The sequence below is a fragment of the Meleagris gallopavo genome, chromosome 1 (assembly GCF_000146605.3).
Source record: "Meleagris gallopavo isolate NT-WF06-2002-E0010 breed Aviagen turkey brand Nicholas breeding stock chromosome 1, Turkey_5.1, whole genome shotgun sequence".
NCBI classification, from domain to species: Eukaryota; Metazoa; Chordata; class Aves; order Galliformes; family Phasianidae; genus Meleagris; species Meleagris gallopavo.
The window spans coordinates 169,971,323-169,992,212 of record NC_015011.2 but is presented as its reverse complement, the minus strand read 5'-3'; the positions used below and the strand labels follow the sequence as shown (position 1 = coordinate 169,992,212).

Genomic DNA, 20,890 nt, shown 5'->3' with positions numbered 1-20,890 from the left:
AGTAAGCATTTAGTAATAAAAAAATGTGGGAATGCCAAAAATAAATAAGACACCAGAAACATGTTAATGACTGTGTCCCTTTTCATAACATCCTAACTGGGGTAGGTAATGTGCTGATGATTATTTCCATCCAAAATGAGATTTGTTAGCTGTAGTGAGTGAGTAATCATACCCTCATCACTGTAGCAGCACTGCAGTTCATAGAATCATAGAATCACAAGGCTGGAAAGGACCTACAAGATCTTCTAGTCCAATCGTCCTATCACCATTACTACCCCTTTTGTGTTTTCCCTTTCACTGTGTCTTATGTGTGGTCCTTCTGTAGTAGGGCGCATGATTAGAGGAAATAAAAGAAATGATGCTAATGGGGACATAGGACAACACCTGGCTTTTGCTCAAAGGTTTGAGTTGAAACAATGTGCAAAGAACTAAACAGTATTATACACAATCTTTTTACTCACACAAATGAAAACCAGTGATTCCAACTTTCTGTTACCAGTTTTAACAATTCCCAGAGACATGTACTTTTGCCCCCGGAAATGTTTAGAACAGAGAGATGAATGAAATAAGATTACACAAACTCAGCTGTGCGGTTTACATCAAATGTTGTATTTTCAGATTTTTAGATTAGCGTTGGATTGTTTAGAAATCTTAACACGTGCAAAAAAAAAAAAAGTTCTGTCTCCAAGGATCCAATAAGAATTCCATCACATACCTACATTAATAACAGCTTAATGTAATTCATCTCTCTACGCTCGCCTCCAAGAGTAGGTTATTTGAAATAGAAATTTCATTAACTTTATCCCCTTAATTTAATGTATTGAATATGAAATCCTGGTCTTACTGTTGACCATTATTACTCTGCAATTAATTTCAAGGAACATGAACTTCACTGTAGCTTTTATTTTCCTTGAATCTGGTGTTATTTATAGTTACAGGGTTTTGTTATAGACATGCACTGATGGAAAAAATGTTAAAGGAAGTGAAAGCATTATTCCATGGCTATGGGTATCCTAAATATAGCTAAGAAAACATCTATCAAATTCTAATTCTTTCAGTAGCTTTGATAAAAAAGTGTGTAGCCTCTCTTGTAATGTCCATTATTTTAAGTATACACAATGAATTGAAGACAGAGTGTGCAGACACTCTCTGAATAACAGCTCAGCAAAAAATAAAACTGCAAAAATGAAGTACTAGATTTCTGCCTTACTAAAATGGCAATCAAATACACATTTGACATACATATTGATAAATATGGTGTATGAAAAGAAGAGAGTCAGTAGATCAATGATGCTATTGAAAGGAGAATTCAGTTTTGGATGCATTTGCTGTTAAAGCAGGTAGAAATTCATATGTGAAATGAAAAACATTATTATTCATCCTGTTAGGGGGAACATTTCTTAGGTTCCTATTTTGACAGTATAGCAAGACTTTTATGAAAGTGTATAGATTGTAGCAAACTATCTGGACAGAATTTCATTCCGTTTATTTTCACATATTAATCCAAAATAAATATTAAGCATTTACATAAAGTATGTTTAGTGCTCTGTGAACACAAGTTTTAAACAGCTCCACGCTTGTGCAGATTTCTTATCCTTAAGTTAATACAGTAGGTGGTTCATTTATGATGGAAGAACATGATCATTTGTACAACAAAGACATACTTGTACATCTGTGCACTCCCTTTCAGGAGCAGCACAGAGCTAGAATTCATCTCCCTCCTGGACTTCCAATAAATGAAAGGGTTGAGTAACCAAGACGCTGGCTAGACTTCCCTCCCTTCCTGTTCCCTGAGAGCCAGGTCTTTGCCCAGTCCACCCTTCCTTCCTGTCTTAAAAGTGCAATGACAGAAACATTTTTTTAAAAGTTATATTGACCTTTTATCCCTGCTAAAGGCACACACTGTAAATTCAGCAGAGAAGGTATGGCTTGGGGAGACTTAACAGGATTCAGTTTGACTTTTTATAGGGAGTGAAACTGTGTAGCTGAAACTGAGGGAAGAGCAATGATAGACAGCCTATGGGGACACCTGGCTGAAACAATTTTCTACTTGCAATTAAATATTGCGATCTTTTAAAAGATATTGAGCTTCAAGTATGCATTTTCTTTATGAGCATTGCTGTGATCTTAAAAATAGGTGCTTCTCTCTCAGAAAACATTGTTGTTTCTGGGTTTTACGGAAACTGTTTCTTCAGGAAACTGTTTCTCATTGCATCTCATAATGAACAGCTGCTGTTGTGGCAGCTTCAGAAAACCTTTTAGCAAACAATAAAGAAGCAATTGAAATGTCTGAGCAGGTAGTGAATCGTCTGCTCTGGCACTGGCTGATTCGTGTCTTTTAAGATCTCTTCTGAAGCCTTATGCTTAAAGGCTTTGCTATCCTTCAGCCTGGGCCACTGTAGTAATTCATCCTGAAAGGCCTGCTGTCACTGCTGCAAGCATGGCCTCCATCCCATTTTCCACAGCAGCTTGTTTTCTATTTCAGATAATAATGTATATTGGATCGAGAGCATTCCTAAAATGGAACTGTTACATAAACTTTCATTTTTAGCTTTCTAATGCTCTATATTTAATTTTAGACCATAAGATCTGAACACAATCAAAACAATCATACTTTATCCTCAAAATGTTTCCTAAACTTTAGACCACGTCACTATGAGTTAGTTGAATTCTGAGTCTGAAAAACTGAAAGAAGAGATGAGAGTTATTTTATCTAAGCTGTCATCCACTAAAATTGTCATTTAAGGCACGACTGACATTGAGAATGGTGTGAACGGTGCTCAGATTCCTGGTTTTGGTCTCATCTTAGTCGGAGACTTCACATGGGCTTAGTCTTCTGCAAGACACAAGACTGCTGTTGTTCCACACCACTCGAATGTGCTGTTTTGCATTTAAGCAGATGAGTAAACCTGGCAGAGCTGCTGACACAATCAGCCTACCTGACACAAAGTACATTCAACTCCTGCACTTTGTAGGATCAGACCCTTCGTGATCCTGAGTTAGTCACAAAACTCCAGATCAGGATTTCATTCATTTTTTAAATAGTTTTCTGTTTTTTGTTTTTTATTTTTTAATTTTACTCAAATGCAGTGGCTGTTAGCGTTCAGTTTCAACACTTATATGGTCCTCTTGGATAAGATTATAGTTGTTTATTTTCCCAAGCTTCTGATCTTTCACGTATTGCTGGTTTATGGTTTCCTGTAATAGGAAGTTTAAGTCATAGTTCAGGAGTAACAGTTCAAAAATATTCAGTAATGTTGCTGTAATTGGTGACAAAGTTTATATCAAGTGAGCAGTAGCGTTCTTATCCGGTATGATACTGACACTGCTTATTCAGGGACTTCTAAGGAATGACTTTTAACTATATTTTAGTTACTTGTTCACAGAAATACGGACAAAAGCATATGGAAAAGAGAAGTCTAAATTACCGTGCATGATCCTAATAGCAAGATGCATTTGCATAGCCAGTTAGTTAAGGTTATCTCAGAATTCATGGTTTTTCTCAATTTGTTACGAACTTCAGGAGGGACATTCAGCAGTCACACACAACCCATGAGACAGTACCACTCATTAGTCACCTTTTCCCCTCCTGTCCTTACAGTGAGCTCAAATTAAATATCAGTGTTGTGTAATGCATAAAAACAAGCCCCTTGAAGAGCTAGGTATTTTACTATTGAGGATGTGATAAACATTTTTATGCATTTTAGTATTGCCAGTTAAAAGTACTTATACTTCAAGAGGAAATGCTGAATATTAGGTAAATTAGGTACCTTAAGTTGGACCATAGATTTTATAACTTGAAAAAATATGTGAAAACAAGAAAGAAAATGTTGAACCATCGAATTAGTGTCTTTTTTTTTTTTCTTTTGAAGAAGGTAGAGGGGAATCTTGATCACTCTTTGCTTTGTTGTATTTTCCCTGTAGGTAATAAGCTCAATGAGCTCACTTTCAGAATATTGCCTGCCCTCTATTCTGCGCACTTTGTTTGATTGGTACAAAAGACAGAACGGCATAGAAGATGAATCTCATGAGTACAGACCAAGAACAAGTACTAAATCCAAAAGGTATGATTTTTAATATGTTTACATGTGCTAGTGACAGATTCTATATTACATTTCACCTGTCAGCTTTTCTACATTTACAGTTGTTTGAAAATTATTTTCATGTTCTTGGAAATCTGCTCTCAGCTTTAACATAAATGAAGTAATTGTGTCTTTAAAATTATGCTGCAGTTAGCTAAGACACTGGTTCTCACTGCTGTTTTGTATAGTGCCATGTTATTTAAATAGTGGCTTGTATAAGCTATGTCTTCTTCACTCGTGAGCAGGTAATAATTCTCTGACATTTGGAAGGAGGTTTTTTCATGCAGCATTGTGCTTTGTCAGAGAAATTTGACATACAGCTTTTCTCTATCCAAACGACTCTGCTCTGGTTAACGAGCTTTAGCAACATCGACTTAACTCTTAAACAAACAAGCAGACAAAAAGAAAAACCCCAGAGCAAATATATTGATCTCTTACGATATCAGGAGTTCCTTGGCAATAAGTAAACTGATTGACATTGAGTCCTGACCGTTTAGTACAGTACATTCTTTAAAGTTTTTGTGAATACATCTACACACTTCATTGAAACAGCAGACTCGGTGTTTGGAAACACATTGGCAGTTCTTTAGATTAGAGTCATAAAATGGATTAGGTTGAAAGGGACATTAAATATCATCAAATTCCAGCCAGCCTAGGCAGGGACACCACCCACCAGACCAGGCTGTCCAGGGCCCCATCCAGCCTGGCCTTGAACACCTCCTGGGATGGGGCACGCACAGATTCCATGAGCAGCCTGTGCCAGTGCCTTATCACCTTCTGAGTAAAAAATTGCTGACATCTAATCTAAATTTCCCCTCTTTTAGTTTAAAACCATCCCCTTTATCCTAGCACTATTAGACCATGTAAAAAATCTGTCTCCTTCCTCTTTAGAAATTCCCTTCCTGTACTGGAAGGATTACATTTAATTCAGTATCTACAGAAGTCAATGGTTGCTGGATTGAAGAGATAAGAGCTAGTTTTAGATATCAAAAAGGTAGGTATGGACCTGAATCATACTCTCCTAGATTCTTTACGGTGATTGTAAGCAGGCTATTTGAAAGCATGATTCGTCAGTTTGTGCATTGGCATGAGATGAATCCTTGTCGTAAAATGCCTCTTTGTGCTGACTGCCCCATATAGGAGACTTTTACAAGACAGTTTATATAAAAGTTCACAGAAGTCTTCAGGAACACCACTCAAAATCTAGTTGAAAGGCAGTTTAACAGTGAACCAAGGCCACTCTGTCAATTGATAGTATTACAAAAAGTACATATAAGCAGTCCTTTCTCCAGTTAATGAGAAACTGAGAAAATCAAAATGCAAATAATTCATTTCAACACTGATCAAGCAAAGATTTTAAACACATTCTTAATTGAGAGTACATAAATACACCCAAAATCAATTATTGAGAAATGTGCTGGGATCTACTGCTCAAAACCTGACTGAAGTTAGTGGTACTTCCCTCAGAAGGTGTACGGGACTGTTTGTTGAATATTGAATCTTAAAAAAAGAATTTTACATTTCAGGTCATCTTTTCAGTGCATTTTGTAACTCTGATCAGTTGATCCATACAGATATGTTTTGTAGTTCTATTGCAAGCTACTCACTTCAGATTCACCAGGAATGTATTTTTATATAAGGCAAATGATGCCAAAGTAGAAAAAAATAACATTGGAACAGTTTCAAAAAAATATATATGATTTGGTTATGAATTCTCCATCAGTACTTCAAAGGCAGTTTTTAAAATTCATTACAAGTCTATATCTGAATTTGATAGCACAAAATAATTTATTGTTTGCCTTCCAAGTGTAATTGAGAACTGTTTAACTGATGCCATCAGCAAGGAAATTGAAACAAACCCATTTGTTGTAGTATAGAATCCAGGTTTCCTTGTTTTTTGTTGTGTTTTGTTTCCTTGAACAGGCATACTTAAACTGAAAAAAGAAGAAAATGGAAAGTCATATTTCAATATCTGAACAAAGGTGAATGTAGCAAGTTAGATTTGTTTTATCTGTCTCAGATTTTAAGAGAGTATTGGTGCATTACTTCTGAAATGTAGTGCAGTTTTGAAAATAGAACATAATCCCTTGTTAACTACATGTGTAACCGAAGAAAGCATATAATGTGATCTCCTAAATGGTGTGTTTCTTTTGATTTTGCAGTGATGAACAGCAAAGGGACTATTTAATGGAAAGAAGAGATCTGGCTATTGACTTTATATTTTCTTTAGTATTAATAGAAGTTTTGAAACAGGTATGGATTTCTTCTATTATGTATTAACTAGTAAATCATGGAAATTACAAAATTTGTCTTATAATCTAATTTTAGGATTCTTGTTTCTGTTATTTTTTTGTTTCTGTTTTCTTGTTATCTTCAGAAATCTAATAAAAATGTGAGATACCCCCTGAATGCTTGTTCTTTGCTGACTTTCTTGCACATGTGGCATACGTAGCATTCTGCACTCATGCAGACTTCATTTAGACAGGTTTTTGAAGATGAAGTATTTATCTTCAATTTTAAATGAACTTTGAAGGGACAGCTGATTTCAGCTGTTTTATTAGCTAGCTGCACCCATAAGTAATATTACTACTGAGGTGGCTTAAAGTGTACTATATGTGTACCACTTATGTTTTATTTTGTGTTTTCAGATTCCACTTCATCCTGTAATAGATGCTTTGGTACACGATGTTATTAACTTGGCTTTCAAGCACTTTAAATACAAAGAAGGGTAAGGCTCTTTTTCATACCAAAATTGTGTGAAAAAAACCTACTTGGTGACTTGTGTAGATTGCATTTAAGCATCATGCTTTCTCAGACACCTGACTGACAAACAGAATTCTTTCTTCTCTCTTGCTAGGTACCTTGGTCCTAACACTGGAAATATGCACATTGTCGCAGATTTATATGCAGAAGTTATAGGTGTATTAGCTCAAGCAAAGTGAGTAAAATTGAATACCGTTCATAAAGGAAATCCGAGTAGTTTTATTTGCTTAGTATGCAAACATTCTGATTTTCTCAATTTCTTTAAAGATAGTGCGCAATAAATCATTTCATCTCATTGGTCCTCTGTTCATTCAGGTGGTCTAGAGCATAAGGTCCAGAAAATCCAAGACTTCCTGTATCCATTGTGTGTTCCAGTGATCCTAAATAAACTCAACTAGACTGAAAAATTAGCAAAATTATTTTCCCTATCTCACCAGTGATGGCTGTGGAAACCCCAAAGTGCTGAAGAGAGCTATTTCAAATAGTCTTTTTTCTATATGCTATTTTTTCTCTAGCTGGGCAAACCTTAAATGGCTACAGCAACTTAGCAATATTTTAAAGTCTTTTTGTAGTTATTTCAGTTTATTATTTAATGCAACTTCTCTGAATCCTGTAGATGATTCTTATGGATAGAGAATATCAGCAGACTCATGAGAGAGATAAAAAATGGTCACAATCTCTGCCCCCTATCCTCAGCTGTAGTTAGTGTTATTGTAATGACTGCTAGAAAAAACAAAAAGCCAAAAATGGCCTATCCGAATATTTTCATGGTTATCATTTAAGCCTTTTCTTTTGAAAACATTGCACGTACTTTTCATGATCTTTCAACTTGAATTTTTTTAATAATGTGATAGGGCTATTTTAATGATATTGTTAGCTCAAATATTAAAAGGAAGCACAAGTGGAGAATAATTGGAAAGATAAGGCCCATAAGGACTAAAATCAGGCTGTACTCTTTTTTTTTCTTCTGAGTTTGTCAGAAGTAAAAGAAAGCTGAACAGAAAGAAATCTATTCACCAAATATTTTACAACCAGATGTGAATTTTCTGTAGCTTTTTCCCCATTTGTATGCCTTACAATATATTTCAAACATGAACGTATACTGTTTTGTAACTAACCAATATGAATTCCTAGATTTCCTGCTGTAAAGAAGAAATTCATGGCAGAATTAAAAGAGCTACGGCATAAAGAACAAAGCCCATATGTAGTTCAAAGCATTATCAGTCTCATAATGGGAATGAAATTCTTCCGTATTAAGATGTATCCTGTGGAGGACTTTGAAGCTTCTCTTCAGTTTATGCAGGTAAAATTTTCAAGTATAGAGCTGCGCTTCTCAGACCTTACAGAGCAGGCCCCTTATCTTTCTTGTTGTGATACTTCAGGGGATTTTTCCACACATAATTCTCAGTCCTCCAGTCTCCTAACTCAGGAATATATCATTTAAAATTGTCATGAGTCATACACTCAAGTCCCCATCTCCTGTCCTCCAACAAAAAGAGTTTTTCTCCAACAAAAAGAGTAGAACCACGACCTCGTATACTGGCATCCCACAGCCATTCCTTGCCCTGCGTCCCTGCCCAGCTGCTCACAGCCTCCAAAGTGAATTTTCCACCCTGGACATAGTTGCCAAAGAGGAGTGGAATTTCTGATGTAGAAAACCACAAAGGAAGAGAAAGAAATGAGGCAAAAGCTGGATGGAATTTCCCTTGGATGGATTGTCACCTTCCACCACACCTTCATGCTCCTTCCTCTATAGGGTATCCTGTACCCATTCTGTTTGAGAACCACAAAGACAGAGCATAGTCTGTCTGGCATGCATGCTTTAAACTAACATATCATTCTGTGAAAAGAAAATCTTATGTATTTCAACATTTCCACATTTCTGTCTGGTAAAACATGGTAGGTTGTATGCCCTGCAGCAGGTTTGTTTTGCTTAACCTTTTTATCTGCTCTTTTTTCTTGGAATCATCTTCATACATGCAGAGTTTGTAGCCAGTCATCCAGTAAAATGAATGTTTTAAGTAAATCTCCATATAAGATCAGCTTATTAATGGTGTCAGTGGAATGAAAAATAACCATATTTAATATTAGATGCTGACAAATGAGGATTTGGCATTGGAATACAAATGCATACACACAGAGGTATGCAGAATAATTTCTCTAAACCTTGAATGTGAATCACATTATATTTGAATCTTGCAGTGTTTTAAACCATACTTAACAGTACAGAAAAAGTTCATTTTTCTTCTTACCTTGTGTTTTGATATATGAATGCAGCTAATTATGTGTTGACTTCATGTAAGTTATTCAGAGATGGCAACACATCAAAGCAGTGTGTGTTCAGTGCACAAGTAATATGATTGGATGTGTTCTTACTGCACGGCGCTGGTGGGATCCAGTGTTCACTGCTATTGAAATTGGAAGTTAGTAAAGCTCTCATGCATTAGGCTCAAAATCTGGATGCTAATAATCTCTGCCTTATTCATCACTGGAGTATCTCAGCACCTGATTAATTGTTATATATCCTACAGTGCATCTTATGATTTATATAAGATGCACTGTATTGTGTATGAAAACCAATTTTGCTCAATTTGATAAAACACGTATATAGTTTGATTTTGTGGGTAATTCATCTATTTGTTTAAGTATCTACATACAGTGCTACAGGCTCTGTCATACCAGCTCCACTTTGGGAGAGAGACATTTTCAAATGGTGAGCTGACCTCAGCAGTGAGCTCTGGCAGACCCTGGCTTTCACCACAGCTGGAGAAGGCCATGAAGGCTACTGGCTTTGATCAAGAGCCTCAGCAATGTAGCAGCAGTGGCTGCAGTGACTGAAGATACATGATGTAGAATCCTGTGTATAGGCAGGAAAAACTATGCTTGATCTAATCTGTAAACTGTTCTATATGCATGTGCAGGGAAAAAAGGTCAGTGGGGACCTTCCTCGTAAGGTCAGTGGCTTTTGGGACCTTGGACCCAGAGAGAGAGAAGTAACTGGACCAATACAATTTGTTGTTCTCAGAGAAGTTAACAGAAACAGCAGATGCTTATCTTCTCTGCCTCACATCCTGAGCAGCACAGTTGTGTGGATAGTAGCTTGTTGCACATTTAGGACAAAAGTGCATTTTTTATCTTCCCTCTCGATTCCCAATTGCAGGCTGGAAATAGCACTGTTATGTTCTGATCTTTCATCAGCAATGCACCATAGCATCCCAACATATTTGCTGTAAGATTGTTCCTTGCCACTTTATCTTACTGGAGAAATACACTGCTTTTCTGGCCTTACAGAGCATTACATAAAGCAGACTGTGTGGAGTATTCTTCCTGCTCCTGAATATATAGCGAGGGAAGGCATGAGATCAGCCCCCGCGTCCATCTCACTTTCCATCCCCAAAACACTAACCAGAAAAGCTGGAGTAAGGAGAGAGTTTGTGGGTCACAGTGGTTGGAGCAAGAGATCCTTGGTCTTGATTTGTGTTCTGCTTTGTGCTTGTAGCAGAATGCAAATTTAGAACTTATTACACAGAGCAAGTATTTTCTCTGTGCTTGGCAAGACTGTTTTCTTGATATGCATTGAGCAGACATTTGGATGTCTTTATTCCAGCTGATACACAATTTATGTTTCTTGTTTTCTTTTGTTTTAGGAATGTGCACATTATTTCCTTGAAGTTAAAGACAAAGATATCAAGCATGCACTGGCAGGACTGTTTGTTGAAATTCTAGTCCCCGTAGCTGCTGTGAGTTTTATTTTGGGGGTTGTTTGCATAATTTCTTTAAATTAGATAAAAACATCTTGAGAAATAGCGTTTCATTAACATGGCATTTTCTTTCAGGCTGTTAAAAATGAAGTGAATGTCCCCTGTCTGAGGAACTTTGTTGAAAGCCTGTATGATACAACACTTGAACTTTCTTCACGAAAGAAGCACTCGTTGGTTAGTAACTTTAAGAAGCAGAGGCTAAAATTCACTGTCAGAAATATCCCTTTAACAAGGCTCTTGGGAAATTCGCAAAACTAGTTGCAAAACTTTTTCTCTGTTTGACTTTATAGCTAATGCATTTCTGTTTGCAGGGTAGGCTATTGTTTCTGCAAAAAAATCATATTTATGTTATTCAGAGTATGATCTTAATCAGTCTGAATCAGGCAGATGTTTTCAGCTTTTGGGGCTCTGACTACTAAGCCGTTAGGTTTTCTCGTACTTATTAATGTGTAAACATTAGGAGGAAAGAAGAAAGAATAGAGTTCATTTCTTGTCAAGTGAGACATGTGGGAACAACTCTTTCATGGGGCTTAAATAATATTTCGTAAGAATGAAAATATGTATAACACATGTCCTTTTAAATCCCTAACTTGGCTACTGTGCAGCTCTCTATGTCATTTTTTTCTTGTGAGATGAACAGTGGCTCTGCAGTGTATTTTTGGAAGCATGAGTTGATCTGAGTTAAATGAAGATCTGAGTCAGTTTGACGCTGGCTGCCTTAAGCAGTTTGTCTCTCCAACTGGGTCAGCGCACGTCAGCGCTGTGGTGTTAGCTAATCCATTTTGAAGCCTTGGGCCTTGTAAGTAAGGAAAGTTGTCGTTTGTCCTTCCTTTCTTGTTGTAGGGGAGTGTCCCAAAGACTAACCTGTTTCCAGGTATTTCGGCAATTGCTACTCCCCTGTGCTAGCAAATCTCCTGGGAGGACTGCAGGAGTGTGCTGCTACTTCCTGCCACCGTTGCACTGCCCGCATCAGTTACACAAATGCTAGGGAACGGCCTAAGCATTCTCCAGGATGCAGTTCTGGTTCTGTTTGAATTACTAGGAGGCTTGGGACACATTTCTGATTTCTCTCTGCTTGTGTTTGTGTGGCTCTATTCCACTCTGCCAAGTTAATAAAACCTTGTTGAAACTATAGCAGGGCAAGGGCTTTACTGTACAGTTTTCACACTAAATAGAACTTCCCCAAACTGGTGGCTGTACTTGCCAAAGTCAATAGTACGTGCTTGAGAAAGGATTGCACAGCTGGGGCTTAGCTTTTGATTGCTTGTCTACACATACCACACTGGAAGCTACATAGTTAAAAGTGACAAAATAGACTAGATCCTTGGGAGGGTGTGATTAGAAATGCAAACATTGTGAGGAGGAGGGAAGAAGCAAACAGCCAGCAGAAATAGCTGCAGTGCATACTTTCAGACCTCAGGAAGAAAATGCGCTCTTTGGAGTCTGAGGAGGACCTTCTTTTCTGAGATCAGTGTTTTGTGAATCAGTACATTTACTGAACAGGCAGGGTGGGGACCTCATTTTCTGTCTGAAAGAGTCTGGTCTGAGCTAGCTGAGGTTCTCTTGATAGTAAACAGAGAGAAGTAGGAAACTTCAGGAGATGGTTTATGTGTCTTCCATCCGAGGGCTCAGAGTTAGGATGAGTTTAACAATCTTAGTAGGTGTCTGAGCTCTGTGATCCTGCCAAGTACTCAGCTATTATTGTAATAGCATTAATCTCGTAAGAAAATCTTCTTTGAAAAAAGTTATCTTCTGCCATATGGACTTTGGCCTGTAATTTAGCACACCTCAGCAGTGCATCTGACACATTTCCCAGTAAATGTCATGACTGCTCATTTTGAGAAGTAATTGAGTACTCAAAAATCCCAACAAACTGTTTTGGTCCTGCAGTTTTTATAATAAGGTGTGGATGTTTCCATGCTATCTTTTGCCATTTAATTGACAGAAATTAACCCTGTCAGCCTTTAAAACTATGCCCCTTCTTTGGGTTTATGATTGTGTTGTAAACAGGCATTTGTTTGGTTTTTATGTATTTGTAAAACATATCTTTAACAGCTTTAGAGAAATGATCATTTTTAACTTGTACTGGTTAACAATGTGTTTTTGTTGACTAATGTTGCACAAAATGATAGATTGAGAACTTTTAAATTTGCAGTAGCTCCTTTAAATCATTTTTATATTTTGTAGACGTGTGAATAATATATATCATCATCCATTTCCTATTTAGGCTTTGTACCCTTTGGTAACATGCCTACTTTGTGTCAGTCAGAAGCAGTTCTTTTTAAACAGATGGCATATTTTCCTCAACAACTGCCTGTCCAATCTCAAGGTTAGTATCTTCTGTTTTTAACTACCATATTAAAACTTAATTAATATTTGGTATCTTGATATGTTGCATTTTAGGTAATCATGCTGGATTCTTGCCATTAGCTGATCCATACATACTTTTATCCACTGACAATACGTAGTTAGCTATACAGATTTTGTTGATAAAAACTAAGTATACTTCTGCCTAGTTCAATTTTCCCCCTGTTTTTCTTACTCAAATGAAGCCTGAGTCAAACAGCTGTGACACAGGCAGGTGTTATTGTTGAAAGTAGCTTGAGTGACTTACCAAAGTTGGCCCAATATTAACCTGCTTTTTTCACAAAGGTATTCTCAAACCTATTACTTCCACAATAACTAGAGTGCCATTCTGCACTTAAAGTGGATCCAAATGAAAGGATGGTCCCAACCCTACCTAAGCAGTTAAGTGGTTAGCTGAAATGAAGGGCCTCTTTCCTGCCACTTGCTGAGCTAGTGGTTTGGAGACCTTTGCAGAAGGCACAGGTAGAATATATAATCACTGTCTCAGTTTGGAGGCACATGATGGAGGGGATCTCAGTTAACTGGATGTTGAAATGGAAAACTGCGTATCACCAAGCAGTCAGAAATCACATGCTAATTCAAAAGTTTCCAAAAATAAATGGCAATCCAGACAGATAATCCAATGAAATCTAATTAATTCCAGATGCAACTTTATCTAGGCCACCCTAAGAATTCGCAGATTTTTGGCCTTTCTCTTTTGATTATTTGCTATGTCCTTCATACCAGGTCTGCATCAAAGGACAACACTTTTATACTCACAGAATCAACTAAGGACAGCATTTTCTTTTCAGAGTCAAATTGAGCTGGTTTTCAAATAGATATTTTAAATTGTAATCTGTATTCACACTAACTTGATATTTTGCTTTTCTGACAGCTTATATAACACTGGGAGAGGTAGGTCAAATGCACAGATATCCTGCAGCTACAGGGATGAGAGTACTGGGCAGCTGTGGGGCTATATCTTTTTGTAATGTCACTGTAAAAACTCTGAATCGTGGCATCCACTAAGTGCAGAACTCCCTCTCTAGTTTCTGCCTGAACTTTATTTTTTTTTTCTAGAATAAAGACCCCAAAATGGCTCGAGTTGCACTGGAATCACTGTACAGACTACTGTGGGTTTACATGATCAGAATTAAATGTGAAAGCAATACAGCTACCCAAAGGTAAGGTGCTATATTTGTTACGATAATCAGGACTTGCAGAGCAGATCTTGCCAATGAAGAGGTGTTATAGTTCTCCTGAACTCCTTTGACTTAAATCTATTCGTGCTGTTAAAAAAAAAAGCACTCAAAAGTACACAATAAAATACTCCCTTTTGTGTCCCTGTTCATTATTTGCCCACCTTGTGGAAGAACAAAAAATCACTCTTTGCCTCATTAAATTTAGAAGTAGTTTTTTGTTAGTCATAATATAGTAGTGAAAAAAAATGCACTGAATTTTTTAGCTAAGGATCAGAACAAATTATGCCATTACTTTTTCATATAAGAAAATACTTTCTTAACTTTCTAAATGGTGTTGGATTTAAAACTTACATTTCCTGACAATTGAAGTTCTGCAAGGACCAGGACTGTCTAATGCTTTTTTCTTTCTTTTACAGTCGGCTTATTACGATTGTCACAACACTTTTCCCCAAAGGGTCCCGTGGTGTTGTGCCAAGAGATATGCCCCTAAATATCTTTGTGAAGATAATACAGTTTATTGCACAGGTATGGGAGACGCACGTGTATATGTTTCCAATTAATGAATAAACTTGCTTTCCCAGTAGCAAATAAAGAAATTTCTATTTTCTGATTTTTTTTTGCAGTACCATTATTAATATCATTCATCCAGGTAATGATAATATTATATGTGGGTCATTCCAAAAGTAGTGCCTCCTATTTATTTCCATGGGAACTACAACAGATACAAATAACAGTGTTTGTCAGAGCAAATTCTTCGCGACAAAAAACTGTTTTTCAACATAGTCACAATCATCAGGTATACATTTTCACCAGGAATGAAGAAGAATCTGAATGCCATCCTTATAACAATCTTCACTAGTAGAGGTGACCCACTGCCGCCTCGGCTGAAACGCACCACCCACTGCCTCACTGTGCTCACATTGACTGTTTGGTCTCCATAAACATTCAGCAAGTTTTGATGAATGTCAATGGGTACAATTTTTTCTGCATGGAGGCATTCAGTGACGCACATTTCTTTCATATGCACTTCCATATCAGATGCCATTTTGTCAGGCTGTCCCTCTGCTGCCATCTGTCACACAGCAACAACACGTAATAGAATATTGGTGGGAAGGTTCAACCTCTACTGCCATACCACCAACATCCACCTCTGATGTCATAGACCAACACAATAAAATAGAAGGCGTTACTTTCGGAGCAATCCTCATAGATTGAACTGAGAAAGTCTCCTTTGAAGCAAGTTTTTTGTTATCTTTGTTCCTCTGAAGATAGACAAAATTATTTTCAGTTCTGCTCAGGTGTGTTTTTCATCAGTTTTAGAAATTGCCAGCTAGTCAGAAAATACATTAATTGACTACCTCTGACTGTTGATAAAATTTGAAATAATAAATTGTATTTTGTGCTGATACTGAATAAGTCCTACTAAACTTTACAAATAAGTTTCTCTTCTTTGAAGAAGGTAAGTTAGAGGAAAAGCAGATTCAGTACATAGCTAACACATCCAGTTTTCATCAGTTCAAATGGGAATTGCTAAAATACACTAACCTTCAGTTTCTTCTCTTCTATTACTTAAATTCAGAAAACATTCACATTGAGCAAAGCACTTAAGCACGTGCTTAAAGTCTGTATAGAAGTGAATATAACAGATGCTTAAAATCTTCTCTGGACTATGCCATCTGTGAATAATCTGCTTTTATATAAAATATTATGTTAGTACCATAATTACTGCAGTTTAAATGAAATAATTAAAAGCCTTATTTCCAAAATGACTCATTTTGAATGTAAATGCTGTAAATTAAGCAGGCAGGATTTTGTCGTTTGTCAACATACAGCAGTGATGAGAGCTTAGATCTGTTGATGTGTTCAGCACACTTCTAAAAGTCTGCTTTTCTGAACATTTAAATAAATCCTGATTAAACCAGTTTTCAAGATTCTTTTGCCTTGAAATAAATGGCAGACATGAGAAGTTTAATGTTGTGCAATGTTTTTACTATTTTAGGAACGTTTAGATTTTGCAATGAAAGAAATTATCTTTGATTTCCTTTGTGTTGGAAAACCTGCAAAAGCTTTCAGTCTCAACCCTGAGGTATGGCATGCATCTGCATTTATTTTTTTTTAGTTTATATGTATTATATTGTGATACATTTGCTTTCTGCTTACATTCTAAGCATGTTTTAACCATTGTCCAGTTTCCAGGTGATATCTTGAAATTGATTTCTTGATGAAATGCTTCTGTGGACTGATCTGTGAAATGCCTCATTGTTCATTTTTGTCTTGTGCTTCCTCGGTGGAGGTTACAGAGTGTGAAGTCATGTAAATGCGTAAAACAAAAAGGAGGAGAGAAATAAAACTATTGGCCACACTATTTCCTGATCACTCTGCTGACGGTCTATGTAATGCATTAAAATACTTCATTATAAAAAGAGATTTTCTTTAATGATTTCAAAGTTTTTCATAACAGTGTTACTGAAAAAGAGTATGTGATGCAAGAAGAGTTGAAGGTGGTGGCCATGTGCATCTCCACTAGTGTTAGTCATGTTTGTAGTGCTTTCCTTAGGGAAAACAATCGGATATTTGAAAAGCATAAAAAAAAATTAAATACTTGATGAAATAATGAAAAATTCACTTGAAATTCATTTAACTATAACTAAAAAAAAAATGAAAGTTAAAAATTAATACATGCAAGATAAGAAGTATTTGTATTCTTCACATAAAATATGTCTGTATTAGATTAGATAGCGGGTGGAAATTCTTTCTTCAGAGAGTGATAAGGCACTGGAACAGGTTGCACAAAGAAGTTGCAGGTGCCCCATCCCTGGAAGTGTTCAGTGCCCTGGGCAGCCTGATCTGGTGGGTGGCAACCCTGCCCACAGCAGGGAGTTGGAGCTAGATGGACTTTAAGTTTCCTTCCAGCCCAAACCGTTTGAGAATGCAATGATTCTATGATACTAATCCTGTACTGTTGCACAGTCATATCTATTCACTAAAATGTTAAAATAAAATGAGCTATTTGCAAAAGTCCTGTTTGATTCTAAAATAGGTATTTTGAAATGTGTGTTAAGCTTTCTTCTATCAAAACCAGTAAAACAAGAGAGCTCTACTTATAGCACAGCTTTCATCTTTATTTAGTAGACTACAGAAAAATCAGAAAGAGCTCCTGAGTGGGCAGACCTTGCCAAGTTTGGCATCAGGCTTATCTGTGGTAGTCTGATCACTGCTGTGCTGCAGATATCTTTGCATATGAGGCAGAGCTTATAAGGAGTAGACATATTATTTCTTTGCATCAAAATATCTGTGTATCAGAGGGACATACACCTCATGAGATCTTAACATCTGAAATGTTACTGTTTATCAGCAACAATGTAAGTCCAAAGACAATGAAGTGATAGGGGTAACTTTTGTTCTATGGAGACTTCTGTGTTTGAAGTCCATGTGAATGCATTTCTGGAAGACTGTCATCAGGACTGCGTCTCGATTTTTGGAATACGTTTCTCAGAAATGAAAAACACTCTGGTGTTTTAATCAATGCAATATGAAGACTGCAAGCTTTCCTCTCAACTCCCTGGAGACATTCATTGCACTTAGCTTCATCTTCCTGATGTTTGGGTGCTCAGCTCCATCCCAAACTTCTCACACAGTAGGGTCAATCTTGTGTCCTTTTGAGACAGTTATTCATTTTCATTCATAGTGACCATTTAGGACATTTGTGCTTAACTTTAGGTCCAGTTAGGATGTATTATTAAATTCCAGGTTCAAATCCATATTTTTTATTCTGAAGATAAAATTATAATGTACGGATGAGAAGATTTGAAGTTTTGAGAGGGAAGAGTAACCACTCGTAGTAAAGCTATAAATTCATAGTTGATTTTATGGCTATTTTTTATGACACATGTCAGGCTGGTTGTTGTGACCAAAATACTGAATAATGTACAACTGTGTAACAAAATTTCAATGATTTAAGAATATGGTTGCTTGATTATGATAATCATTCATCTTCTGAACTTTACAGAGAATGAATATTGGTCTGAGAGCTTTCTTGGTAATTGCTGATAGCCTGCAGCAAAAAGATGGTGAACCTCCAATGCCAGTGACTGGTGCTGTCCTTCCCTCTGGAAATACTCTCAGAGTGAAGAAAACATATCTGAGCAAAACTCTTACAGAGGAGGAAGCAAAAATGATAGGTCAGTGTGGAAGTTGCACATGAATGAATGTGGAAAAGTCTCTAGAATGATTTAATAGTGTTAGGAATCCAATTGATTTCATTATTGTAAACGTTTCTGTTCTAATGAAATATGTGGTTTAGTTTGATAACTATAGGGGTTTTTTTATTTTTTTTTATTATGCAAAATTATTTTCAAAAATGGTATCTAGGACAGCAGTACTCTGTTTTTTTAGATGTTGCAGATGATAGTTAAGAATTAACTCTTTTAGTTCTGGCTATCTGTGTTTATTCATGGGTATTCATCCTACCAGAGACAATTCCAGTGTTCTGAAAATGTACCAGCTTTAAAGTCCAGCAAAGATTTATTTTGTGTAACCCTGTTTTATTAATTGCCACGCGTATCTCACACCGAGGGACACTTTTAAGAATGACAGAAACTTGTAAATGTAAAACAAAGCTGAATTGAACCCCCAGGTTGAAAGTGTCCTGGGCTTCTATCGTAGTCATTGTGGAGAATCCTATGCCAGAGGAAACTCTTGTGTATCCTGTGCTGACGGTGTCTGCATTTACTAGTAGAAGAGGAAATTTGGCTACTCACCATAGTACTCCGTTAAGTCCCCAAATCTGGGTGAATGAAACAGTCTACGTATTTCCACACCAATGGCAAAGATGTACTGTACCATTGCTAGACCATTGTACCATTGTTAGGAAAGTATAGAAACATAGGAATCATTGCTGCTGAAATGTACAATGGACATAGTATTTAGTGCTGTTATTAAGTCAGTTCATTTTGGTTACTCTTTGTGACAATGAGGACTGCATTTGATAATAAAGAGTTGGACTCTTGATTTCTTCTATTTCATTAGTAAATTCTTTACTATGTTATGGCACAATATTCTGATTTCCACATACAGTACTTAAGGTTAAGCTGGGTAGTTCCTACGTTTTTTTTGCATTCCGCTATGCCATTGAACTTTTGATTTAATCAGATCTGAAAGTTGATGTCATTTTGAAGTTCTAAGATAATGTTGTCTTTATTAAACAGGAGAAGAATTGAATGGAGATAGCTACTAGAATATATTATTTGGCATTAATAATCTTAAATTTGATTAAGAAAATTAAAATTTTAGCATTTGTTTAATATGGAAAAAAGCGTGGAAGTTTTTTTTCTGAAGTATTTGATTTTCATTAATTCCTTTAAAGCTGTGTATCTAATATTGTATTTCACTTAAAACAGCATGACACTTATTTCCATATGAGAGAAGATTTAGGAGAGCTTGTTCAGATTCCTTTTTTTCCTATGCTTGTCGTTTCTAAACCTTGCTACTAGATAAGATCATTTACCTCTGTTGTGAAAAATCACAAAATATATAGCTTGGCAAACTGCAGTTTTGTTTTTCTGTGTACAGACATATTTTTTACCAGGTATTTTTCAATTGGGAAATACGTATTTATATCATTTCAGCTATTCTTATGTACAGTAGTTTTTGGAGAAGGTCACGTATTCCATCTTGAATTAAGATACCTGTACTAATGGAGTATGCTGTATCATGTGTAAAATTGTTCTTAACTCATACAACACAGCTCGACTGAGCAGCTTTCTTTTGCAAAATATACACATCTACAAATATCACAAATTACACAAAATGCATATTTTTGCAGGTATGTCATTGTATTATTCTCAAGTAAGAAAAGCTGTGGACAACATACTCAGACATCTTGACAAGGAAGTGGGGCGGTGCATGATGCTAACCAACATACAGATGCTTAACAAAGAACCTGAAGACATGATCACGTGAGTGTTAAAGAACAATAAATCCCATTAAATCCTGAGGTGGAATTTTAGAACTTTTGCACTGTTTCTGTCTATCTTGGGTCATCAGAGAGTCAGCAAGAAACAGGAACAGTTAGCTTATATACACTGAAAAACTGTTTATGGCAAGTTGAGCGTGCATCTCTGCATTTTACAGTGTTTGGAATTGAACTGACTCTCTCAATATGGCCAAAATCTCTGTATGTGTCTTGAGAATGTTTAGATGGTAGAATTTGCAGAGTCCATGGGAATCCCACCAGCCTATGCTTAGAACAGTTTTAAAGTATCTTTGCATCACCGAAGTTCAAAATAAATGAAAAAAAAGAAATTGTAAATCCCTGTAATACTAAATGATCTTTCAAAATTCTCATTACTGTGCATACCTGTAATCAAAATAAATTATTCCTTAAAAACCCAAGTCACCTTTTCATAACAGTCTTGAATTTAAAAAATATTCCACTGGACTGGAATCAAACCAGTGTACATCTCAGCCATTGTTCAACAGCAGCTTTTGGCATTCTCATCTGAACTGAATAATGAGGAAAGTTTCCAGGGGAGAATTCTAGTGAGGTGGACTTTTAGTGTGATGAATGACTGGCCAAACTCAACCATCAATTTACAGCTGATATAATCTCTATGTTTTAATGCCTTTCCTTTGCCCTTGCTTGTTGCTGTGATGATTCAGATGAGATTTTAAACTCTTTGTGTCTTTAGCTTTGTAGTTTATTTATATGAAATGCCAACATTACTATCTGGTAATA

At 36.4% G+C, this 20,890-nt stretch overlaps 1 protein-coding gene across 1 annotated transcript in view; it reads left to right on the top strand.

The window, feature by feature from the left end:
* Window positions 1-20,890, top strand: part of FRY (FRY microtubule binding protein) — a 129,224-nt gene that overhangs the window by 18,573 nt on the left and 89,761 nt on the right. The window contains exons 3-15 of the mRNA XM_010728931.3: window positions 3,925-4,064; window positions 6,245-6,335; window positions 6,731-6,810; window positions 6,940-7,020; window positions 7,980-8,148; window positions 10,493-10,585; window positions 10,682-10,780; window positions 12,834-12,935; window positions 14,033-14,136; window positions 14,571-14,679; window positions 16,154-16,240; window positions 18,164-18,335; window positions 19,979-20,111. Coding sequence (XP_010727233.2) covers window positions 3,925-4,064; window positions 6,245-6,335; window positions 6,731-6,810; window positions 6,940-7,020; window positions 7,980-8,148; window positions 10,493-10,585; window positions 10,682-10,780; window positions 12,834-12,935; window positions 14,033-14,136; window positions 14,571-14,679; window positions 16,154-16,240; window positions 18,164-18,335; window positions 19,979-20,111 — 1,460 coding nt within the window. The remainder of the gene's footprint in view (window positions 1-3,924; window positions 4,065-6,244; window positions 6,336-6,730; window positions 6,811-6,939; window positions 7,021-7,979; window positions 8,149-10,492; window positions 10,586-10,681; window positions 10,781-12,833; window positions 12,936-14,032; window positions 14,137-14,570; window positions 14,680-16,153; window positions 16,241-18,163; window positions 18,336-19,978; window positions 20,112-20,890) is intronic.